The 19,741-nt window shown below is 47.1% G+C and overlaps 8 protein-coding genes across 10 annotated transcripts; 7 read left to right on the forward strand and 1 right to left on the reverse strand.

Annotated features, from left to right (window-relative positions):
- Nucleotides 1-175: 175 nt before the first annotated feature.
- LOC9651728 (allene oxide synthase, chloroplastic) lies at nt 176-1,601 on the forward strand. Its single transcript, XM_024677874.1, has 2 exons — nt 176-676; nt 798-1,601. Exons 1-2 carry the CDS (start codon nt 176-178, stop codon nt 1,599-1,601), a joined length of 1,305 nt encoding a protein of 434 aa, XP_024533642.1.
- An 875-nt stretch (nt 1,602-2,476) lies between these two features.
- LOC9651729 (lysine histidine transporter 2) lies at nt 2,477-4,407 on the forward strand. The gene is made up of 7 exons (XM_024677952.1): nt 2,477-2,709; nt 2,765-3,157; nt 3,227-3,608; nt 3,657-3,735; nt 3,787-3,878; nt 3,934-4,002; nt 4,055-4,407. Exons 1-7 carry the CDS (start codon nt 2,549-2,551, stop codon nt 4,217-4,219), a joined length of 1,341 nt encoding a protein of 446 aa, XP_024533720.1. The 5' UTR covers nt 2,477-2,548; the 3' UTR covers nt 4,220-4,407.
- Nucleotides 4,408-4,461: 54 nt separating this feature from the next.
- LOC9651730 (allene oxide synthase, chloroplastic) lies at nt 4,462-6,121 on the forward strand. Its single transcript, XM_002972605.2, has one exon. It carries the CDS (start codon nt 4,573-4,575, stop codon nt 5,998-6,000), a length of 1,428 nt encoding a protein of 475 aa, XP_002972651.1. The 5' UTR covers nt 4,462-4,572; the 3' UTR covers nt 6,001-6,121.
- An 872-nt stretch (nt 6,122-6,993) lies between these two features.
- LOC9651731 (lysine histidine transporter-like 6) lies at nt 6,994-8,289 on the forward strand. Its single transcript, XM_024677875.1, has 5 exons — nt 6,994-7,223; nt 7,412-7,592; nt 7,725-8,090; nt 8,139-8,202; nt 8,258-8,289. The coding sequence occupies exons 1-4, from the start codon at nt 6,994-6,996 to the stop codon at nt 8,157-8,159; spliced, it is 798 nt and encodes a 265-aa protein (XP_024533643.1). The 3' UTR covers nt 8,160-8,202; nt 8,258-8,289.
- A 1,779-nt stretch (nt 8,290-10,068) lies between these two features.
- Nucleotides 10,069-10,844, reverse strand: LOC9651732 (peroxiredoxin-2). Its single transcript, XM_002972827.2, has 3 exons — nt 10,616-10,844; nt 10,477-10,556; nt 10,069-10,430 (listed from the first exon to the last, which is right to left on the reverse strand). Exons 1-3 carry the CDS (start codon nt 10,768-10,770, stop codon nt 10,174-10,176), a joined length of 492 nt encoding a protein of 163 aa, XP_002972873.1. The 5' UTR covers nt 10,771-10,844; the 3' UTR covers nt 10,069-10,173.
- Nucleotides 10,845-11,448: 604 nt separating this feature from the next.
- Nucleotides 11,449-13,951, forward strand: LOC9636985 (lysine histidine transporter 2). Its single transcript, XM_002972607.2, has 8 exons — nt 11,449-11,661; nt 11,762-11,934; nt 12,321-12,719; nt 12,781-13,195; nt 13,276-13,381; nt 13,443-13,534; nt 13,604-13,672; nt 13,744-13,951. Exons 1-8 carry the CDS (start codon nt 11,593-11,595, stop codon nt 13,840-13,842), a joined length of 1,422 nt encoding a protein of 473 aa, XP_002972653.1. The 5' UTR covers nt 11,449-11,592; the 3' UTR covers nt 13,843-13,951.
- Nucleotides 13,952-14,382: 431 nt separating this feature from the next.
- LOC112347299 (lysine histidine transporter-like 2) lies at nt 14,383-16,046 on the forward strand. The gene is made up of 6 exons (XM_024677992.1): nt 14,383-14,788; nt 14,904-15,303; nt 15,374-15,479; nt 15,539-15,630; nt 15,708-15,751; nt 15,804-16,046. The coding sequence occupies exons 1-6, from the start codon at nt 14,451-14,453 to the stop codon at nt 15,829-15,831; spliced, it is 1,008 nt and encodes a 335-aa protein (XP_024533760.1). The 5' UTR covers nt 14,383-14,450; the 3' UTR covers nt 15,832-16,046.
- A 431-nt stretch (nt 16,047-16,477) lies between these two features.
- LOC9651733 (probable LRR receptor-like serine/threonine-protein kinase IRK) lies at nt 16,478-19,739 on the forward strand. Of its 3 annotated transcripts, none has more exons than XM_024677580.1 (3): nt 16,478-17,982; nt 18,048-19,567; nt 19,619-19,739. In XM_024677580.1, the coding sequence occupies exons 1-2, from the start codon at nt 16,700-16,702 to the stop codon at nt 19,546-19,548; spliced, it is 2,784 nt and encodes a 927-aa protein (XP_024533348.1). In that variant the 5' UTR covers nt 16,478-16,699; the 3' UTR covers nt 19,549-19,567; nt 19,619-19,739. The 3 variants fall into 3 exon arrangements, with proteins under 3 accessions (XP_024533348.1, XP_024533349.1, XP_002972654.1); XM_024677581.1 differs by having other exon boundaries at nt 19,626-19,739; XM_002972608.2 differs by having other exon boundaries at nt 18,048-19,739.
- Nucleotides 19,740-19,741: the final 2 nt, after the last annotated feature.

The raw sequence follows: 19,741 nt of genomic DNA on the forward strand, positions 1-19,741 counted from the left end.
ATGCAACAAAGTAGCGTCCGTCAGTGTTATCACTCGCTGACACATATCTACAGCATCCGATATTGATATCAACACCTATCGTCTCCACGGGGTTTAAAGCGACTCAAGGCAACGAGATTAGCACCAAATCGAAGTTCCTCGCATCTCTCTTACTCCCTCCAGCGATCGAGCAACAATGGCTTCGTCCGGCTCCAGCAATCTCCCGACGAAGGAAGTCCCAGGATCATACGGCCTGCCAGTCGTGGGTGCTCAAAAGGACAACTTGGACTTCCTCCACCTCCAAGGCGAGGTGGAGTTTTTCAAGAGCAGGGTGGCCAGGTACAATAGCACCGTCTTCAAAGTTAACTTCATCCCGGGAAATCCAGCCTTCCCGGATCCTCGCGGCATCGCCCTCCTGGACCAGAGCTCCTTCCCGGTCCTGCTCGACAGCTCCAAGGTGGACAAGACCAACGTGTTCACGGGCTCCTACAAGGCATCCGACGATTTCACGGGAGGATACCGGGTGCTGTCCTACCTCGACACCACCGATCCCAAGCACGCAACGCTCAAGAACTTCGCCTTCGAGGTGCTCAAGCGAAATGGCCGCAAGTTCCTGCCTGAGTTCCAGTCGGCCTCCCACGCCGCGTTCGATGCCGCCGAGTCGGAGCTCTCGTCCGGGAAGAACAAGGCCGACATGGCACCGCTGCTCAACCAGCTCGCCTTCCAGTTCCTGGCCAAGTCCATCGTCAACGTGGATCCGTTGACCACCAAGCTCGCTGACCAGGGCCCGACTCACCTCCTCCGTTGGCGGGATCCAGTTCGCGCCGGTAGCGCCTGGCAATAGCACTCCACTGCCCGGATTCGCCGAGGACGTCGTCATACGTACCGCGCCACTGCCATTCCTGCTCGTCAAGGCCGACTACGACAAGCTCTGCGAGTTCTTCCAGCTCGCCACTGAGATGCTCGACATGGGCGAGAAGGAGTTTGGGCTGTCGCGAGAGGAGGCCGTGCACCAGCTGCTCTTCCTCGTCGGGATGAACAGCTGGTTTGGATTCAGCGCCAGAGTGCTGCCCAATCTTCTCTACCGTGTTGGAACTCTCGGGGCCGAGTTCCAGAAGAGGCTCGGGGATGAGATCCGTGCTGCGATCGACGTGAGCGATCCGGCGGGGTCGTTCTACGGCGCACTGGAGAAAATGCCACTGCTCAAGTCGACTGTGCTGGAGGTCTTCCGGTTTGATCCGCCCGTGCTCTACCAGTACGGACGCCCCCGGGAGGATATGGTGGTGGAGTCACACGATGCGAAGTTTGTGATCAAGAAGGGACAGCTCTTGGGTGGGTCGCAGGCACTGGTTTGCCGAGATCCAAAGGTGTTTGAGGAGCCGGATCAGTTGATCCCGGACAGGTTTGTGGGGAAGGAGGAGCTCCAGGCGAATGTGTTTTGGTCCAATGGAAGGAATACGAAGTCACCGACCGCGGATGACAAGCAGTGTGCTGGGAAGAATTTTGTGGAGACAATCGCCAGGTTCTACCTGGTGCAGTTGTTTGCGAGATACAAGACTTTTGAGCTGAGTGAGGACTCCACACTCAACACTCCGTTTCTCAAGTCATTTGCACGAAATTAGTGTAAGAACTAGCTAAATATATAAAGTGTCGCAGAGGGATCGCGCTGGAGAGTTCGCAGCGATCGAGCGCACAGATGCTGCTTGGTTTTCAGCAAAATCTCGGTACAGCTTTTCCTTGTAAAACTGTTTTAGTTGTGTTCTGATGAGTGTTTTAGAAATGCTCCGCAGGCCACAATTTGGTATGTTTTAAATGTTTAACTTCAAAATTTAGAATTTAAGAAGTGTATTCATTAAAATACAATATTACAATAAAAAAATAATTTTATGGCTCAATGCCACAAGTAAAGATGTGCTAAAAGACTATAACCACATGTTTCTCAAAAGTTAATTCGTATTTTTTCTTACTTTATTTTTAATTTATTTAAATTTATTATAATAATGGAATGTAAATAAATTTATTTTAATATATTTAAAATAATAATTCTTTAAAAGTATTTTATAAAGTAATTAATATGAAAATTTTTAAATTAATATTTTAAAATTGCTGGAAAGTAAAGTTATAATCATATTATTGATTATAAATTATAAAAATATTATTAAAAAGCTCAGAGTAATCACAAAAACTTATAAAATATCCTATCGATATCTCAACCCAAAAGATTAATCTAGAGTAAACCATAGAAAATATGTGGTAATGTGAAAAGCCAAAATCCATAAAAAAGAATAATTAACCATCGTGAATTTTAACATGAGATCAACACTATTATGTTCTAAAAACCAATCTAATATGTTTCTTGAGATTTTAGATTCCGAGTTCTCTAAGCTGTTTTGACGACTCGCGTGCCGTCGGCTTTGACTCGGTCAGGTCAATATTGTTCATTGTATTGACGAGACTAAACCGTGGATTAGACTGAATGGGGGGCGAACTCTCCGGTCGAAGCTGCGGCATTGCTCTTCCAGCAAATGAGGATCTCTCTTTCAGTCCGTGATCAACAGGTGGGCGAAGAATGAGTAACGCTGCAAGCTACTCCGTCTTTTGGAATTGTCTACGGCGTATACTGCGACCGGAACACCATGCCAAGTGGTGGTACTCAACCGTTCACATCGTGACGGCCATGGTAGGAGCCGGAGTTCTGAGCCTTCCGTCGACAATGGTCTACCTGGGATGGTAAATTCTTCGGGAAAATTCATGGACATGAGCGACTAACTTAGTATCTCCACAGGGCTCCTGGAATGATGATGCTGGGCGTTTCGTGGATAATCACACTGGCTACCATGTACCAAATGATTGAGATGCACGAGGACGAGTCAGGGAGACACGACACTTACCAGTGTCTCGGCCGGAAAGCATTCGGGGACAGGCTTGGCAATCTCATTGTTGGCTCGCAGCAGATCGTAGGTCAGGTGACCACCAACATTGCTTACTTGGTAACTGGAGGCCAGGCGCTTAAAAGGTTCGGGGATCTTGTTCTGAGTCGCGAGATTCACTACGGGAAGTTTGAGCCTGCTGTGTTATGGATATCCGCGTTTGCTGGAGTTCAAGCGGTGCTGTCGTTGTTTGCCAGTTTCTCGTCCATGACAATCGTCTCTCTGATAGCCTCCATCATGTCTTTCAGGTAAAATCCTGTTATTTCTTTGTTTTATATTTTCTTGTTGTAGGAGAATGTAATTCACATTTCACTCAGCTACTCAACTATAGTTTGGGCAACAGCTATCCGGCTTAAGAGTTCGCAAGCATCGTATGGCTACTGCAACTTGACATACTACAAAGCCTTTAATGCACTCGGAGAGATTGCGTTTGCCTACGGAGGCCACAGCATTGCTCTCGAGATCCAAGCGACGATGAGATCGACGAGGCACAAGCCGTCTAAGCTACCAATGTGGAATGGAGTTTTGGTGGCCTATGTCATGGTTGCCGTTTGCTATTTCCCAGTCGCTGGAGTTGGCTACTGGGCTCTCGGCAACTTGACTTGCTACGAAAACGTTCTGGACGTCCTCGACAAACCAAAGTGGCTGATAGGAACAGCCAACTTGATGCTTATGCTGCACCTCACAGGGAGTTACCAGGTAAGCTAGGCTTCCATTGGTTCCTCGTTCTTACGTGCTCCATGCCAGGTTTTTGCTTTGCCGATTTACGAGGGACTGGAGCAAAAGAATATGCCAATCAATGCTTTGATTAGGCCTCTTTACGTAGGTAAGGGGGGGTTATTCTTCTTGGTGAATTTTCACAAGCTTGAGTTGCCAGGATTTACGTGTTTGGTTGCGGTGATCCTACCTTCGTTTTCCGGGCTTCTGGGATTATTCGGTGGGCTCGCTCTTGGACCAACAACGTATTTCGTACGTATCAGTGACTTAAAACTTTCCTTTCTTCTCTCTGACGTGTTTCCAGCAGTTGCCGTGTATAATGTGGCTAAGCATCAAGAAGCCAAGAGTCCTTGGTCTTGAGTGGCTTTTAAATTGGGTAAAAATCTCATCATTTTAAGCTTTTGACATGGTGGTGCGAACCAATGCAGGCATGCATTTTGTTTGGCGTCGTCCTCACGATTGTGTCGGCAATTGGAAGCATCGTAAATCTCAAACACGGCTTCGAAGAGCAAAATCTCAAAGTATTCTACTTCCCGCGATTGCAGCAGTGCAGCTCGACCTCAACAAACGCAAGCTGTCCCGTGCGGCATTGAATTCCCCTCGCTTGATTCTCCAGGCTCCAGCTAGCGCTCTGCAATGACAAGTATTTCGACGATAATATTTTCATCAAGTACTTTGCATGTGCCCCTCTGACTGTTTGGATTTAGTAGAGTCTCCGCTACGAGTACAGTTTCAACTTGCGTGCTTAACGTGGGCGAAATGCAACAAAGTAGCATTCGTCAGTGTTATCACTCGCTGACACATATCTACAGCACCAATACGCCATCCGATATTGATATCAATACCTATCGTCTCCAGGGGGTTTAAAAGCGACTCAAGGCAACGAGATTAGCACCAAAACAAAGCTCCTTGCATCTCTCTTACTCCCTCCAGAGATCGAGCAACAATGGCTTCATCCGGCTCCAGCAATCTCCCGACGAAGGAAGTCCCAGGATCATACGGCCTGCCAGTCCTGGGTGCTCAAAAGGACAACTTGGACTTCCTCCACCTCCAAGGCGAGGTGGAGTTTTTCAAGAGCAGGGTGGCCAAGTACAATAGCACCGTCTTCAAAGTTAACTTCATTCCGGGAAATCCAGCCTTCCCGGATCCTCGCGGCATCGCCCTCCTGGACCAGAGCTCCTTCCCAGTCCTGCTCGACAGCTCCAAGGTGGACAAGACCAACGTGTTCACGGGCTCCTACAAGGCATCCGACGATTTCACGGGAGGATACCGGGTGCTGTCCTACCTCGACACCACCGATCCCAAGCACGCAACGCTCAAGAACTTCGCCTTCGAGGTGCTCAAGCGAAATGGCCGCAAGTTCCTGCCTGAGTTCCAGTCGGCCTTCCACGCCGCGTTCGATGCCGCCGAGTCGGAGCTCTCGTCCGGGAAGAACAAGGCCGACATGGCACCGTTGCTCAACCAGCTCGCCTTCCAGTTCTTGGCCAAGTCCATCGTCAACGTGGATCCGTTGACCACCAAGCTCGCTGACCAGGGCCCGACTCACCTCCTCCGTTGGATCGGGATCCAGTTCGCGCCTGTAGCGCCTGGCAATAGCACTCCACTGCCCGGATTCGCCGAGGACGTCGTCATACGTACCGCGCCACTGCCATTCCTGCTCGTCAAGGCCGACTACGACAAGCTCTGCGAGTTCTTCCAGCTCGCCACTGAGATGCTCGACATGGGCGAGAAGGAGTTTGGGCTGTCGCGAGAGGAGGCCGTGCACCAGCTGCTCTTCCTCGTCGGGATGAACAGCTGGTTTGGATTCAGCGCCAGAGTGCTGCCCAATCTTCTCTACCGTGTTGGAACTCTCGGGGCCGAGTTCCAGAAGAGGCTCGGGGATGAGATCCGTGCTGCGATCGACGTGAGCGATCCGGCGGGGTCGTTCTACGGCGCACTGGAGAAAATGCCACTGCTCAAGTCGACTGTGCTGGAGGTCTTCCGGTTTGATCCGCCCGTGCTCTACCAGTACGGACGCCCCCGGGAGGATATGGTGGTGGAGTCACACGATGCGAAGTTTGTGATCAAGAAGGGACAGCTCTTGGGTGGGTCGCAGGCACTGGTTTGCCGAGATCCAAAGGTGTTTGAGGAGCCGGATCAGTTGATCCCGGACAGGTTTGTGGGGAAGGAGGAGCTCCAGGCGAATGTGTTTTGGTCCAATGGAAGGAATACGAAGTCACCGACCGCGGATGACAAGCAGTGTGCTGGGAAGAATTTTGTGGAGACAATCGCCAGGTTCTACCTGGTGCAGTTGTTTGCGAGATACAAGACTTTTGAGCTGAGTGAGGACTCCACACTCAACACTCCGTTTCTCAAGTCATTTGCACGAAATTAGTGTAAGAACTAGCTAAATATATTGGTAGTCTATATGTTTTAAATGTTTAACTTCAAATTTAGAATTTAAGAAGTGTATTCATTAAAATAAAATATTACAATATGGCTTAATTCAAAATAAAGATGTAGACTATAACCACATGTTTCTCAAAATTTAATTCTTTTTTATTTCTTACTTTATTTTCAATTTATTTATTTTTTATTATAATTATATAATATAAATAAATTATTTTAATTTATGTAAATTAATAATTTTAAAAAGTTTTTTGTAAAGTAATTAATATTAAATAAATAAATAAATTTTTAAAATTGCTGAAAAATAAAGTTTCAATCATATTATTGATTATATACTATAAAATATTAATTGAAGAGTTCAGGACAATCACAAAAACTTACTAAATATGGAATGATGTTAAATAGTGAATCTAAACACGAGAACAACACTACTGTATTTTAAGAACTAATTCAATAATTACTAAAATCCCACTATGATAATAATAATATATGACATCGTAATTATAGACCTCATATGGTAGATTATTATTATAATAAATTAGAAAGGCAACATAAATTTACTTATAAAACAAGAAATTTTTTATTCAATTACTTCGCTTGATATCCAGGCAAAGCTCTACTTTTTTTTATATACTTAGCTATTTAGTAATCATAAATGTACAGATAATTATTATTATTATTATGTTGTCTAAAGCAATCTTTTATTTAGTTATTGCAGATTACTTTATCACTGATCGTTTAATGTAATCAACCAGCTAGTTTGTTTGATGTTTCTATTCAAAAATATAATATGACTGTTTAGGTGCTTAAGTATTCAACTAAAATTAATATTATTTAAAAATACTAATAATAATCAACAGATCAACAATTGCCACCTTCCACGAGCTCAGTAATATAGTCTTTTCCAAAGAAGTTCATTGTCTTGACGAGATCAAACTGTGTATTAGGAACTCTGCCATCGAAGCTGCTCTTCCAGCAAATGAGGGCCTCTCTATCAGCCCGTGATCAACAGGTGGGTGGTACAGAATCTCATGAGCGCGAAGATCGCATGAGTAACGCTGCAATCTACTCCGTCTTTTGGAATTGTCTACGGCGTATACTGCGACCGGAACACCATCCCAAGTGGTGGTACTCAACCGTTCACATCGCGACGGCTATGCTAGGAGCCGGAGTTTTGAGCCTTCCGTCGACAATGGTCTACCTGGGATGGTAAATTTTCCATTGTATGTCATGGAGAGACTAAATTTGTGTGTCCACAGGGCTCCTGGAATGATGATGCTGGGCGTTTCGTGGATAATCACACTGGCTACCATGTACCAATTGATCGAGATGCACGAGGATGAGTAAGGGAGATACGACACTTACCGGGATCTCGGAAGAAAAGCATTCGGGGACAGGCTTGGGTTCATAGTTGGTTTGCAGCAGATCGTAGTCCAGGTGACTGCCAACATTGCTTACTTGGTAACTGGCGGCCAGGCGCTCAAGAGGTTCGGGGATCTTGTTCTGAGTCGCGAGATTCAGCACGGGAAGTTTGAGCTTGCTGTGGCATGGATATCCGCGTTTGCTGGAGTTCAGGCGGTACTGTCGTTGTTTGCCAGTTTCTCGTCCATGACAATCGTCTCTCTGGTGGCCGCCATCATGTCTTTCAGGTATCTTTTTTCTTTTTGTATGAAAATCTAACTCGCTTTTCATTCAGCTACTCGACTATAATTTGGGCAACAGCTATACGGCTTAAGAGTTCGCAAGTATCGTATCTCTACTGCAACTGGAGACTACAGAGCCTCTAATGCACTCGGAGAGATTGCGTTTGCCTATGGAGGCCAAAACATTGCTCTCGAGATCCAAGCAATGATGAGATCAACGAGGCACAAGCCGTCTAAGCTACCAATGTGGAATGGAGTTTTGGTGGCTTATGTCATGGTTGCCGTTTGCTATTTCCCAGTCGCTGGAGTTGGCTATTGGGCTCTTGGCAACTTGACTTGCTACGAAAACGTTCTGGACGTCCTCGATAAACCAAAGTGGCTGATAGGGACAGCCAACTTGATGCTTATGCTGCACCTCACAGGGAGTTACCAGGTAAGCTAGGCTTCCATTGGTTCCTCGTTCTTACGTGCTCCATCCCAGGTTTTTGCTTTGCCGAGATGATGGACTAACTTGCTGGCTCAATGCTTGGATTAGGCCTCTTTACGTAAGTAAGGGAGCGTTATTCTTCTTGGTGAATTTCCACAAGCTTGAGCTGCCAGGATTTACGTGTTTGGTTGCGGTGATCATACCTTCGTTTGGAGGGCATCTGGGATTATTCGGTGGGCTCGCTCTTGGACCAACAACGTATGTCGTACGTATCAGTGACTCAAAACTTCCCTTTCTTCTCTCTGACGTGTTCCCAGCAGTTGCCGTGTATAATGTGGCTAAGCATCAAGAAGCCAAGAGTCCTTGGTCTTGAGTGGCTTTTAAACTGGGTAAAAATGTCATCATTTTTAGATCGGAAGCTTTTGACATGGTGGTATGAACCAATGCAGGCATGCATTTTGTTTGGCGTCGTCCTCACGATTTCGTAAATCTCAAACACGGCTTCGAAAAGGAAAACCTCAAAGCATTCTACTTCCCGCGATTGCAGCAGTGCAATTCGACCTCAACAAACGCAATCTGTCCCGTGCGGCATTGAACTCCCCTTCGCTCCAGGATCCAGCTGGCCATGGATACAGCGCTCTACAATGACAAGTATTTCGAATATAATGTTCTCATCCAGTATTTCGCATGTGCCCCTGTGATTGTTTAGATTTAATAGAGTCACTACGAGAACAATTTCAACTTGCGATCCGGCGGGGTCGTTCTATGGGAGAAAATGCCGCTGCTCAAATCGACTGTGCTGGAGGTCTTGATCCCGTGCTCTACCAGTACGGGAGGATTTGGTGGTGGAGTGGCACGATGCGAATTTTGTGATCAAGGAGCAGATATATTATACTTTATTAATGTTAAAGTTAAATAAAATAATTTGCTAGAGATTGATTTGCTTGTTTACTTTAGATAATATTTATTAGAGAGAGAGACTCAACCTGGGCAGTGCTTTCTATAAGCACATATTTTGACCACCCAAAACACATAGAAGTGAACTAATATTAAATAGAAACATCTAAAGGCAAAGAATACATTCTCATCGATTGAAGGAGATCAATGTGTTTCCACAAGAACAAAGTATTGTTGTGTATTTTTGCAATTTCCCTTCCTTTAGTGTTCTTAGAGTTTATAATTGCATTTTCTTATTTGGGTTTTTAGTGAGCTACCTTTTAGAAAATGTTATTTTTTGTCAGTTCAACCATAACAACCTCACAATCTTTTTGAAGGATCTTTGTGGTTGAGATACAGAGTTTGGGAATATATATGTTATTAAAAAATTTAAAAACTTTATTTATTAAAATTAAGAATTCTGTAACTAGTTTTACTCTGAAAAATAATTATATTATGCGAGTCTCTAAAACTAGAATTGCCAAATTTACAATCCTATTCTTTGACAACCATTTTCAAGGGCTTCTGGGTGGATTAAAATTTATGATCAATTATAAAGATCAGACGAAATCATGGTACTAAGATTTTGTGAGTTAAGGTTGCCATCTTTAATCGCTTACCATCTGGTGACTAAAGAAAGCCCTACCAACTTAAAACTCTCCTATTTAATCTAATTATTATAGATACCAGAAATCATTCAAAGTTTTTTAGCCATTTGTGAAGGAAAGCCATTCTCCCTTTTATCTTCTCTTTTAAGAGTTTTTATCCATTATAAGGATAGAATGACATCACACAATTGCTATTAAGATCTTGTGAGTAATAGAGTTAAGATCATTATTGCTACTCAGAGAGTTTAAGATAATAGAGATTGTTACAAAGTGGGAAGATGGTGTAAAGCTCAAGTACATCACAATTTAAGATAATATTTTGTGTAAGTACTTGTGTACCACATAAATATTCTGAAATAAAGCTGTTCTCCTTCCTGCCCCAAATCCACTGTACTCGATCTTGTTAGTTCTATATTTTTATTAGCATTTACTTTACCGCCTTTTAAATATTGTAATATATTTCACTAAAAACATTTAAACTTAAATACGGCAAACCATGCAAAAAGTAACATAACAAAAGCTTTTGATAACTGAGTAAGTAGTACTTATGGCAGAACCGCAAGTATGTCATCAGCGCTGGAGACCTTGAAGTCGCCACCCTCCTCAATGTTGGCAGCCTTGACAACGAGATCATCCAGCAGCAAAGCAAACCTTTTGGATCGAATCCCCATCCCTCGCTCCGTCAGGTCCAGCTCCAGTCCCAAGCTCTTGGTGTAAGTCGCGGAGCCGTCTGCCAGGAACATCACGGCCGAATCCTCTGGATAGGTCTTGGCCCATTCACGAACAACGAAAGGATCGTTCACTGGACAAAAGGTTTCAATCCATCGCGAGAAAGAATCAGGATTTACCAGTTAAGCACAGGATCTTGTCCACGCCCTTGGCCTTGAGCTCCGGTGCCTTCTCAATGTATCCAGGGACATGCTTCAAACTAGAAAGAGATAGATCGAGCTCGCATCGATTTGCAAGAGGAAAAGAAGAAAAGGGCACCTGCAAGTAGGAGTGAAAGCTCCTGGAACTCCGAACAGGACCACTTTCTTCTTCTCGGCTAGGGCGTAGATGGAAACGTTCTGGAGCTTGCCATCCTTGTCGAAGTAGGAGAGCGTGCCGTCGGGGATGATCTCCTCCACGCCGATGGGTGCCATTACCTGGATTGCCGGAAGGAATAGATAGAGAGAAACACTCACAAAGAATGCGAAATGCCCTAGCACAATGGGAATTAACAAAAGTGCCGGCTTTGTTTGTCCGGGCCGAAAGTCTGATTCCAGTTGACCGTCAACGATAGCATGGCATATTAGTCAAATGTTAGCATTTACTTTAAATTTTGATGAGGGCCAATGTTACTAGTGTGTGAAACAAGCAATGACCTGAGATTTGATTCCAACTTGGGTTGTTCGGTCTAGTTTGCGTTCTTTTTGAGTGCTCAACTACGCCGACAATTTTGTCATTCTACCTTTGTGACAAGTTGAAAACTGCTGTGTCGCTTTGTTGAAAGGATCGTGTATGATACGGTTTCTGTAAGTGAAATTGCTACTGGTATGTATCCTATTGGGATAAATAACTTTGGGATGCAAGACTGATGTTTGTAAATATGCAAGTATGAGGATTGCTACTCATTTCTTCATAATTATTATTATTATTAGTTTACAAAGTTTCCTGAGAATTCAGCTTTGAATGTTCCACAACTGGTGGCTAGGCCGCGTTCAAGGGTACTATTTGTAATCACTTTATCACTCCACATCAAGAAAAAAAACCAGGGCTCGAGAAAATTTCGGATTTAAAACCACGTTTTATTCCCCAATCCTCAACATGTGAACAGATTGGGAGATTTCTGAAATATATACGTTTGAACTCTCAACACGGTGCATAGTTTTCTATGTAGGGGCTAATTTAAGGTGGACTTAACGAGGCCCCGCCCTGTGCGAGAGTGAGCGCTTGCTTTTATAGTTTTTGCTCAGCTCCCAGAGATGGCGCCACACGAGAACGACAGCACCAACAATGGCTCCTCGCCTCCCTCCTCCACGCAGGCATTCAAGGTAGGAAAGAATCCCTTCCCAAAAGCTGGGAAAAAGTCCCGAGATCCCCCTTTTTTTCCCAGATTCTCACAGCTCCTCGTTTTCTGGATTGAATCTGTAGGAGTATGTCGAGGACAAAGGCCACGCTCGAACTGTGAAATCCGTGGACGATTGGCTGCCCGTTGGCAGTGGCTCCAGGAACGCCAAGTGGTGGTACTCGGCCTTCCATAATGTCACCGCCATGGTTGGAGCTGGAGTTCTTAGCCTCCCCTCGGCGATGGTCTATCTTGGCTGGTAAGTTCTTCGCAGCTCTTCTTCGTTTCAATCGCTAGCTTCAAATTCGCTTAGTTTCGATCCAAATTCTTGGTCAGTCAGTGTTTTCTCATTCGTGCTCTTGTCATGCCTGTGGAAACAAGAAAAAAAAACGTCGCGTGCTTTCTTCCTGGTCTAAAAGTCTTCTCCTCGCTGCCCGTGACTTCCTTGCCATGACAAGTAGTCAATTCTTTTTTAATGGATCTCCGTGTTGGCAAAGACTGTGACTCGTTACTTAACTCCGTTGTCCATCGCCCACCTTAGTCGTGTGTCACCCGCAATCCTCAAGAACTTTCACAGCCCCATGTTCTTGACAAATCGTTTTCCAACTTTTCCAAGCAACTTTAAAGATTTGTTTTTCGTTCCAGGGGACCAGGGGTCCTGGTTCTTGTACTCTCGTGGGTGATCACACTCTACACGCTGTGGCAAATGGTGGAAATGCACGAAATGGTCCCGGGGAAGAGATTTGATCGCTACCACGAACTCGGGCAGGAGGCTTTCGGAGAGAAACTTGGACTGTGGATCGTCGTGCCCCAGCAGCTCATCGTCGAAGTTGGAGTGGACATTGTCTATATGGTCACAGGAGGGACGTCTCTCATGAGATTCTACGAGCTCGTCCATTGCAAGCCCGATGACATCAGCTGCAAGCACATCAAGAGAACTTACTGGATCCTCGTCTTTGCCTCAGTTCACTTCTTCTTGTCCCAGCTCCCAAACTTCAACTCCATCACCGGAGTCTCCTTGGCAGCAGCCGTCATGTCTCTCAGGTAAGAAGAAGCACCAAAAATTTTTACGCAACTTTGCCAACTTTTTATCTCTTTTCCGCAGTTACTCGACGATTGCATGGGTTGCTCCAGTGCATTACGGCCAAGAAGCAAAGCCACCAATGACCAAAGTGAGCTACGCTTATCCTCACTCTCCATCAGTGGCGAACACTGTGTTTAGAGTTTTCAATGCTCTCGGACAAGTGGCGTTTGCCTACGCCGGTCACAACGTTGTTCTTGAGATCCAGGCGACGATCCCTTCCTCGCCGCAAAAGCCATCCAAAGTTCCAATGTGGAGGGGAGTGGTCGTGGCGTATATTGTCGTGGCTATGTGTTACTTCCCGGTTTCCTTGGTTGGATACTGGGCTTTTGGAAATGATACCAGCTATGACAATGTTCTCCAGCGTCTCGGGAGACCCGAGTGGCTCATCGCGGCTGCCAATCTCATGGTTGTGGTTCACGTTATTGGAAGCTACCAGGTAAGCTGAGTTCTCCCTTCTCGAGTTGTTTCAAGTAAGCTCTTTGATTGATCGAGGTTTTGTTTCGTTTCCTTAAACAGATCTATGCGATGCCAGTGTTTGATATGCTGGAAACCGTTCTGGTCAAGAAGTTTCACTTCCCTCCAGGTGTGATTCTTCGTCTCGTCGCTCGATCACTCTATGTTGGTAAGTTTTGGAGATTTTTTATTCATCCAGATCATTCAACACTGGAACTTTGTCTTGGCAGCTTTCACTGCCTTTATTGGGATAACTTTTCCTTTTTTTGGAGACTTGCTGGGCTTTTTCGGAGGTTTTGCGTTTGCTCCCACGACTTACTTTGTAAGTTCCTCTAATTTTTTTTGTTTTGGTTGATTTCTTTGGCTTAACCTTCTTTGCATTAATCCACAGCTCCCGTGTATTATGTGGCTGGCTGTTTACAAACCCAGAGTTTTCAGTCTTTCGTGGATGGCAAACTGGGTACGCAAACCTTTCTGTCCAGAAAAAAAAAAACTATTGCTTTAATTTTTATATTTTCTCGTGGATTGCAGATTTGTATTGTCTTGGGAGTGCTGCTAATGATTGTAGCTACTATTGGAGGCTTCAGAAATATCATCATGGATGCATCAACATACAAGTTTTATCAGTAGCTGCAAAAGGTATACAGAAGAAACAAGTATTGCTTCAAATGTATATGGGTTCCATACCTATTAAATCGATTTCCAGAAAATATATAAAAAAGATATTTCCATTTGGCCATATTTGGCAGGTTAGCATGCATGCTGGAACTTTAAGTTCAACACCTAGAGACCAGCAATTCTTTGCCTGGATTTGGACATACTAATTTTTGTTCGTTCTTTAGAGATTTTTTTCGCAATGGAAGCTCAGAAGACGAAGAAAATGAAACTAGGAGGAGAGGAGGAGGAGCGAAAATCTTCCCACAAAGCATCAAAATCCTTTCAATATCTTTTTTTGGAATCTAAAATTCCCCTTCTTGCAGGAATCTTCTATCAATGTGGACGAATGGCTGCCAGTGACGAGCTCGAGGAACGCCAAATGGTGGTACTCCGCGTTTCACAACGTAACCGCGATGGTAGGATCGGGCGTGCTGGCGTTACCCTCGGCTATGGTTTATCTGGGATGGTAACGTTCGAATGTTATAACGTCTACATTTTTTAGGGTTCTTCGTTTTTCCAGGGGGCCTGGGATCTTCGTGCTCCTCCTCTCCTGGACCGTCACGCTCTACACGCTATGGCAAATGGTGGAGATGCACGAGATGGTGGAGGGCAAGCGCTTCGATCGCTACCACGAGCTCGCGCAGGAGGCGTTTGGCGAGCGCCTAGGGCTGTGGATCGTGGTGCCGCAGCAGCTCATCGTCGAGGTCGGCGTCGACATCGTCTACATGGTCACCGGCGGGAAATCGCTCAAGCGATTCTACGAGCTGGTGAGCTGCGCGCCCGACGCGACCGGATGCAAGCACATCCGGCAGTCGTATTGGATCCTGGTGTTCGCGTCGATCCACTTCGTGCTGGCGCAGCTCCCCAATTTCAACTCCATCTCGGGGATTTCGCTCTCCGCGGCGGTCATGTCTCTCAGGTGAGCAAGATTTCGATCGTGTTGAGCCAGATTTCGATCGCGTCGATCGTTCTTGGAAGAGCTCTTGAAATATTTCGTGGAATTTGTGCTAAGTTCTTCTTCCTTCCATTGGCAGCTATTCCACGATCGCCTGGACGACCGCGATCCCCAATGCCGGGGGGCCGGATGTGAGCTACAGCTATCCTCACTCCCCATCGGCAGCCAACACGGTGTTCAAGGTTTTCAATGCGCTGGGAGAGATCGCGTTCGCCTATGCCGGGCACAACGTTGTTCTTGAGATCCAGGCAACCATTCCATCCTCGCCGAGCAAGCCGTCCAAGGGCCCGATGTGGAAGGGAGTGGTGGTGGCGTACATGGTCGTGGCGATTTGCTACTTCCCGGTGGCTCTCATCGGCTACTGGGCATTTGGGAACGATACTTCTTACGACAACATTCTCCAACACATCGGTACTCCACACTGGCTCATCGCTGCTGCCAATCTCATGCTCGTTGTTCATGTCATTGGCAGCTACCAGGTTTGCTATGCATTTTTTTTCTTTTCTTGTTGTTCTTCTAGTGTTGATTTGTTGATCTTTTATGTGGCAGATTTACGCAATGCCTGTGTTTGACATGCTCGAGACGCTTCTTGTCAAGAAGCTCCACTTGCCTCCTGGCGTTTGCCTCCGTCTCATCGCCAGAACAGTATACGTTGGTAAGCTTTTCTTTTTGAGCTTCCGAGTTTCCGACTCAGGCCAGGCTTTGCTTTCACAGCATTTACAGCGTTTGTAGCGATCACAATCCCGTTCTTCGGAAATCTTCTCGGTTTCTTTGGAGGATTTGCACTAGCGCCCACAACTTATTTCGTAAGTCTTTTGGCTTTTGTGTTTCTCTTTCGTTCAATGCTTTCCGTTCCAGCTACCGTGTATAATATGGCTGGCAGTGCACAAACCCAAGCGATTCAGCCTTTCGTGGCTCGCAAACTGGGTAAGATACTCTCGAGCTTTTCTTGGTCGCTCTCTAACACTTAATGCTCTAGATATCGATCGTGCTGGGCGTGCTGCTAATGATAGCAGCCACAATCGGGGGATTCCGGAACTTGGTAATGGATGCGTCGACTTACAAGTTCTATCAGTGATTTAGAAGTGAGTGATCCTCTCAAAATAATTTGCTACTTACTAGCGGAAGAGAAAAGATATCACATCGATCTCATCCTTCTCTCGCTACTTGTAATCTGTTTGTGCAAATCCAGGCAGTGTCAAACAATTGAGAGTGAGACAAATAGCATCTCCAAGGATTCTCGTGGCATAATCACCGGTCGCATTGAAAGCTCTGGTACGAAACAATTACTTGTTTGGTTGCTGTTGCCTTCATCCTGTCTCTCTTTTCTTCTTTCCTCGTTGTGTGGACACATTGATTAGCATAAGACTAAGAGAGGTGACCGGCACTAGCCAGTGCCCGAGGGGCCGCACCGGCTGAGCCGGCTGGCGCCAAAAGCTTCCTTTCAGAGGTCAAAACCTCGAATATACTATAGATTCGCTGTCTCTGAAAAATAGATGTTTTTTTAATGCGTCCCATTTAATGCCATTTATGGGAGTCCAGGTCACATCCACAGTCTGACGTGGAAGACACGTGGAGAAAAAGGAGTACGGTAACTCTCGTTTAATGATGAAAGGAGGCCGTATGTCACAGTCAGTTAGGGCTCGCGGCGGAATGTGCGACGAATCTACCGATTTCCCTGGCGGAGCCTTGACGTCCCTGGCATATTCCGCCAGCGGAAGAAGCTCTGGCTATGGCGGTCTATGGCGCTCACGGGACTTGGTGACGGCGATTGAAATCCCGTTGTGAGCTTTCACGTGTGAGCGGCGGCGGGTATGGCGTGCGCGGTATGAAGAATCTTTGCAATGCAGCTCGCGAGCTTCTAGGATTCCAAGAATGAGCGCCAGGATCCATGGCCGGCGCGCCGGAGCTCCAGGGAAGATCGATTCCGTGCTCTTCCTTGCAATCTTGGCGCTGATCTTGGCCTCGCTGCCGCGGCATTCGACGGGGGAAGGGGATGAGACGGTGTCGTGGAACGACGATGTTCTTGGGCTGCTGGTCTTCAAGGCGGGGCTCCAAGATCCTCGCGGATCCCTGGCTTCTTGGAGCGAGGCGGATTCATCGCCATGCAATTGGACGGGAATCCGGTGTGGCAGCGCCAGCGGCAGGGTCGAATCGGTCTCGCTCGATGGCCTGGCACTGTCGGGCACGATTGGGAGAGGCCTCCTCAAGCTCGAGCGCCTCAAGACTCTCTCGCTCTCTGCCAACAATCTCTCGGGCAATGTGGTTCCGGAGCTCTTCCGGATGCTGGATTTCGTGGATTTGAAGAAGAATCGGCTGTCCGGGGAGCTGCCATCGCCCATGGGGGCTTCGATACGTTACGTGGATCTCTCAGACAACGCTTTCACTGGCGCTCTAGCCAGGGATTTCTTTGGGGGCGGCCATCTCCTCAGGTACCTTAGCCTTAGCAAGAACAGGTTAACGGGGCAGCTCTCTCCATCTCTGGCCGCAAACCAAACCGGGCTCGTCACTCTTCGCATTGCCGAGAATGGTTTCTCCGGCGATCTTCCGGATTGGATCGGCAAGAGCTTGCGAGCTTTGCAGGAGCTGGACTTCTCGTGGAACGGGTTCCAAGGCTCAATCCCACCGTCTCTCGCGACGCTTTCATCCCTGCGCTCGCTCAACTTGGCTGGAAACAATCTCACGGGGGTGGTTCCTCAGAGCTTGCTCCAGCTCCTTCGGCTCTCGAGCTTGGATCTCAGCAGCAACCATTTGGGTGGAAAGATTCCCTTTGGGCTTTTCTCGTCGAGCTTGCAGTTCCTCAATCTCTCCAGAAACGAGTTCCTGGGCGATTTTCCAATCTGGCCACCTTGTCATGCGCTTCAAGTGGTGGATATCTCCGGAAACAGGATTTTCGGGGAAGTGCCGTCGAGAATCGCCCAGTGTAGCAGCTTGCAGCACTTAAATGTGGGATGGAACGTCCTCTCTGGTGGGATTCCTGGACAGATCAGCCAGCTCCAGAGGCTTATGTTCTTGGACTTGAGCCACAACCAGCTCCAGGGAGGAATACCGTCCACTTTCACCAACATGAGCTCTCTCACTGTTCTAAAGCTGGCGAAGAACTTGCTGGTGGGAAACATTCCCAAGGCCATTTCCAAGTGCGAGCGTCTCGTAGAGCTGTAAGTGTTTTGCAGCTGCATTGTTTCTAGTTTTCTGATGAGTTTTGCGTTCGTTCTTTTTTCAGGGACTTGTCCTCGAATCGTTTGTCTGGAAGCATACCCGGGGCGCTCTCGAGGCTGAATTTTCTACAGTCTCTGGACCTCGCGTGGAACAACTTAACGGGTCCGATACCGAAGGAACTTGTGAAGCTGGAGAGTCTCTCTAGCCTCGACGTGTCGCACAATCATCTCGACGGTCCAATTCCGAAAGGTGGAGTTTTTAACTTGGTAAATCGGACAGCTTTCCAGGGGAATTCAGGCCTATGTGGAGCTGCTCTCGACGTAGCATGCTCGACGGTTCCTAAACCGATAGTGCTGAATCCGAATGCAAGCAGCGACACAGCAGGGATACTTCAGTCCGGAGGACACAGGGGAAAGAACAAGATCGTACTCAGTGTGTCGGCGATCATAGCTATCTCCGCAGCAGCAGTGATCGCTCTGGGAATCGTGGTCGTCTCTGTCCTCAACATCCGTGCTCAGCAAGCTGCGCCGGCTGCTGCTCTCAAAAACAACTTTTTCATGGCGGATCACAACAGCTCTCCGAGTTCCTCCAGTGAGGATCTGGCCATTGGAAAGCTGGTCATGTTTACCGACGGAAATGACACAAAGTCCGAGGAGCTTCTTCCGAGCGCTCACTCGCTGCTTAACAAGGAGCAGGAGATTGGCCGTGGAGGATTTGGAGTTGTTTACCGGGCTGCTATATCGGATGGACGAACGTTTGCAGTAAAGAAGCTGGTGACTGCCGGATTGGTGAAGTCTCAGCTCGAGTTTGAGAAAGAAGTCCAGCAGCTGGGGAAGATCGAGCACCCAAACCTGGTCGCTCTTCAAGGCTACTACTGGACGTCGAGGATGCAGCTCCTTATTTATGACTTCGTTCCAAACGGGAGCTTGTACAGCAGGCTTCACGAACGAACATTTGGCGAGCCTCCACTGAGCTGGTCTGAGAGGTTTAAGATCGCACAGGGAACAGCAATGGGACTCTCGCATCTCCATCACTCCTGCCAGCCGCAGGTGATACACTACGATCTCAAGTCGAACAACATTCTTCTGGGTGTGGACAACAGGCCACTCATCTCGGACTACGGACTCGCAAATCTTCTCCCTGTACTGGACCGCTACGCCATCAGCAGCAAGTTCCAAGGAGCTCTCGGCTACATGGCTCCCGAGTTTGCGTCCCAGAGCTCCAAAGTGACCGAGAAGTGCGACGTCTATGGCTTTGGGATCATACTCTTGGAGCTAGTGACTGGAAGAAGGCCTGTCGAGTACATGGAAGAAGACGTTGTCATACTCTGCGACTACGTCCGGGCTTTGCTCAACGAAGGCCGGGGGATGAGCTGCGTGGAGCCGAGCCTGGAGGCTTCTCCGGAGGACGAAGTTTTGCCGGTCATCAAGCTGGGATTGATTTGCTCGTCGCCGCTCCCTTCGAACAGGCCGAGCATGGCGGAAGTCGTCCAGATTCTCGAGCTCGTAAGGCCTCTGCCCGGCATCGACAATAGCAACTCCATCTCCAGGAGCTCTTCTTCGTGATCTGATGATCTTCTTGCAGGTTGGTTTCTCGTTCTAATTTTTCGTTCTTTTCATCAATGTCTAGCTCTAGCATGCAGCGTTTGCAAGGAAGAAAGAGAACAAGCTTTACGGGACTCTCGGAGAAAGAAAAGAGTGAGAACCGGGAGTCCTGATGCTTGTTCTTTTTTAAATTCGAAAATTATTCGGTGGAATA

The sequence above is a fragment of the Selaginella moellendorffii genome, unplaced genomic scaffold (assembly GCF_000143415.4).
Source record: "Selaginella moellendorffii unplaced genomic scaffold, v1.0 SELMOscaffold_20, whole genome shotgun sequence".
In the NCBI taxonomy this organism is placed as follows: Eukaryota; Viridiplantae; Streptophyta; class Lycopodiopsida; order Selaginellales; family Selaginellaceae; genus Selaginella; species Selaginella moellendorffii.

Bases quoted from the DNA above. Each gene is read 5' to 3' on its own strand.
- LOC9651733 (XM_002972608.2), top strand. From the start codon at position 16,700: ATGAGCGCCAGGATCCATGGCCGGCGCGCCGGAGCTCCAGGGAAGATC. The intron at 17,983-18,047 runs GTAAGTGTTTTG...TTCTTTTTTCAG, and splicing joins TGCGAGCGTCTCGTAGAGCT to GGACTTGTCCTCGAATCGTT.
- LOC9651730 (XM_002972605.2), top strand. From the start codon at position 4,573: ATGGCTTCATCCGGCTCCAGCAATCTCCCGACGAAGGAAGTCCCAGGA.
- LOC9651732 (XM_002972827.2), bottom strand. From the start codon at position 10,770: ATGGCACCCATCGGCGTGGAGGAGATCATCCCCGACGGCACGCTCTCC. The intron at 10,557-10,615 runs GTGCCCTTTTCT...ATCTCTTTCTAG, and splicing joins GCTTTCACTCCTACTTGCAG to TTTGAAGCATGTCCCTGGAT. The intron at 10,431-10,476 runs GTAAATCCTGAT...CCTTTTGTCCAG, and splicing joins CAAGATCCTGTGCTTAACTG to TGAACGATCCTTTCGTTGTT.
- LOC9651729 (XM_024677952.1), top strand. From the start codon at position 2,549: ATGAGTAACGCTGCAAGCTACTCCGTCTTTTGGAATTGTCTACGGCGT. The intron at 2,710-2,764 runs GTAAATTCTTCG...GTATCTCCACAG, and splicing joins ACAATGGTCTACCTGGGATG to GGCTCCTGGAATGATGATGC. The intron at 3,736-3,786 runs GTAAGGGGGGGT...TTGAGTTGCCAG, and splicing joins GATTAGGCCTCTTTACGTAG to GATTTACGTGTTTGGTTGCG.
- LOC9636985 (XM_002972607.2), top strand. From the start codon at position 11,593: ATGGCGCCACACGAGAACGACAGCACCAACAATGGCTCCTCGCCTCCC. The intron at 12,720-12,780 runs GTAAGAAGAAGC...TCTTTTCCGCAG, and splicing joins GCAGCCGTCATGTCTCTCAG to TTACTCGACGATTGCATGGG. The intron at 13,382-13,442 runs GTAAGTTTTGGA...TTGTCTTGGCAG, and splicing joins CGCTCGATCACTCTATGTTG to CTTTCACTGCCTTTATTGGG.
- LOC112347299 (XM_024677992.1), top strand. From the start codon at position 14,451: ATGGTGGAGATGCACGAGATGGTGGAGGGCAAGCGCTTCGATCGCTAC. The intron at 14,789-14,903 runs GTGAGCAAGATT...TTCCATTGGCAG, and splicing joins GCGGCGGTCATGTCTCTCAG to CTATTCCACGATCGCCTGGA. The intron at 15,752-15,803 runs GTAAGATACTCT...TTAATGCTCTAG, and splicing joins TTTCGTGGCTCGCAAACTGG to ATATCGATCGTGCTGGGCGT.
- LOC9651731 (XM_024677875.1), top strand. From the start codon at position 6,994: ATGAGGGCCTCTCTATCAGCCCGTGATCAACAGGTGGGTGGTACAGAA. The intron at 7,224-7,411 runs GTAAATTTTCCA...ATTCGGGGACAG, and splicing joins ACAATGGTCTACCTGGGATG to GCTTGGGTTCATAGTTGGTT. The intron at 7,593-7,724 runs GTACTGTCGTTG...ACTCGACTATAA, and splicing joins CGTTTGCTGGAGTTCAGGCG to TTTGGGCAACAGCTATACGG.
- LOC9651728 (XM_024677874.1), top strand. From the start codon at position 176: ATGGCTTCGTCCGGCTCCAGCAATCTCCCGACGAAGGAAGTCCCAGGA. The intron at 677-797 runs GCACCGCTGCTC...GGCGGGATCCAG, and splicing joins GGAAGAACAAGGCCGACATG to TTCGCGCCGGTAGCGCCTGG.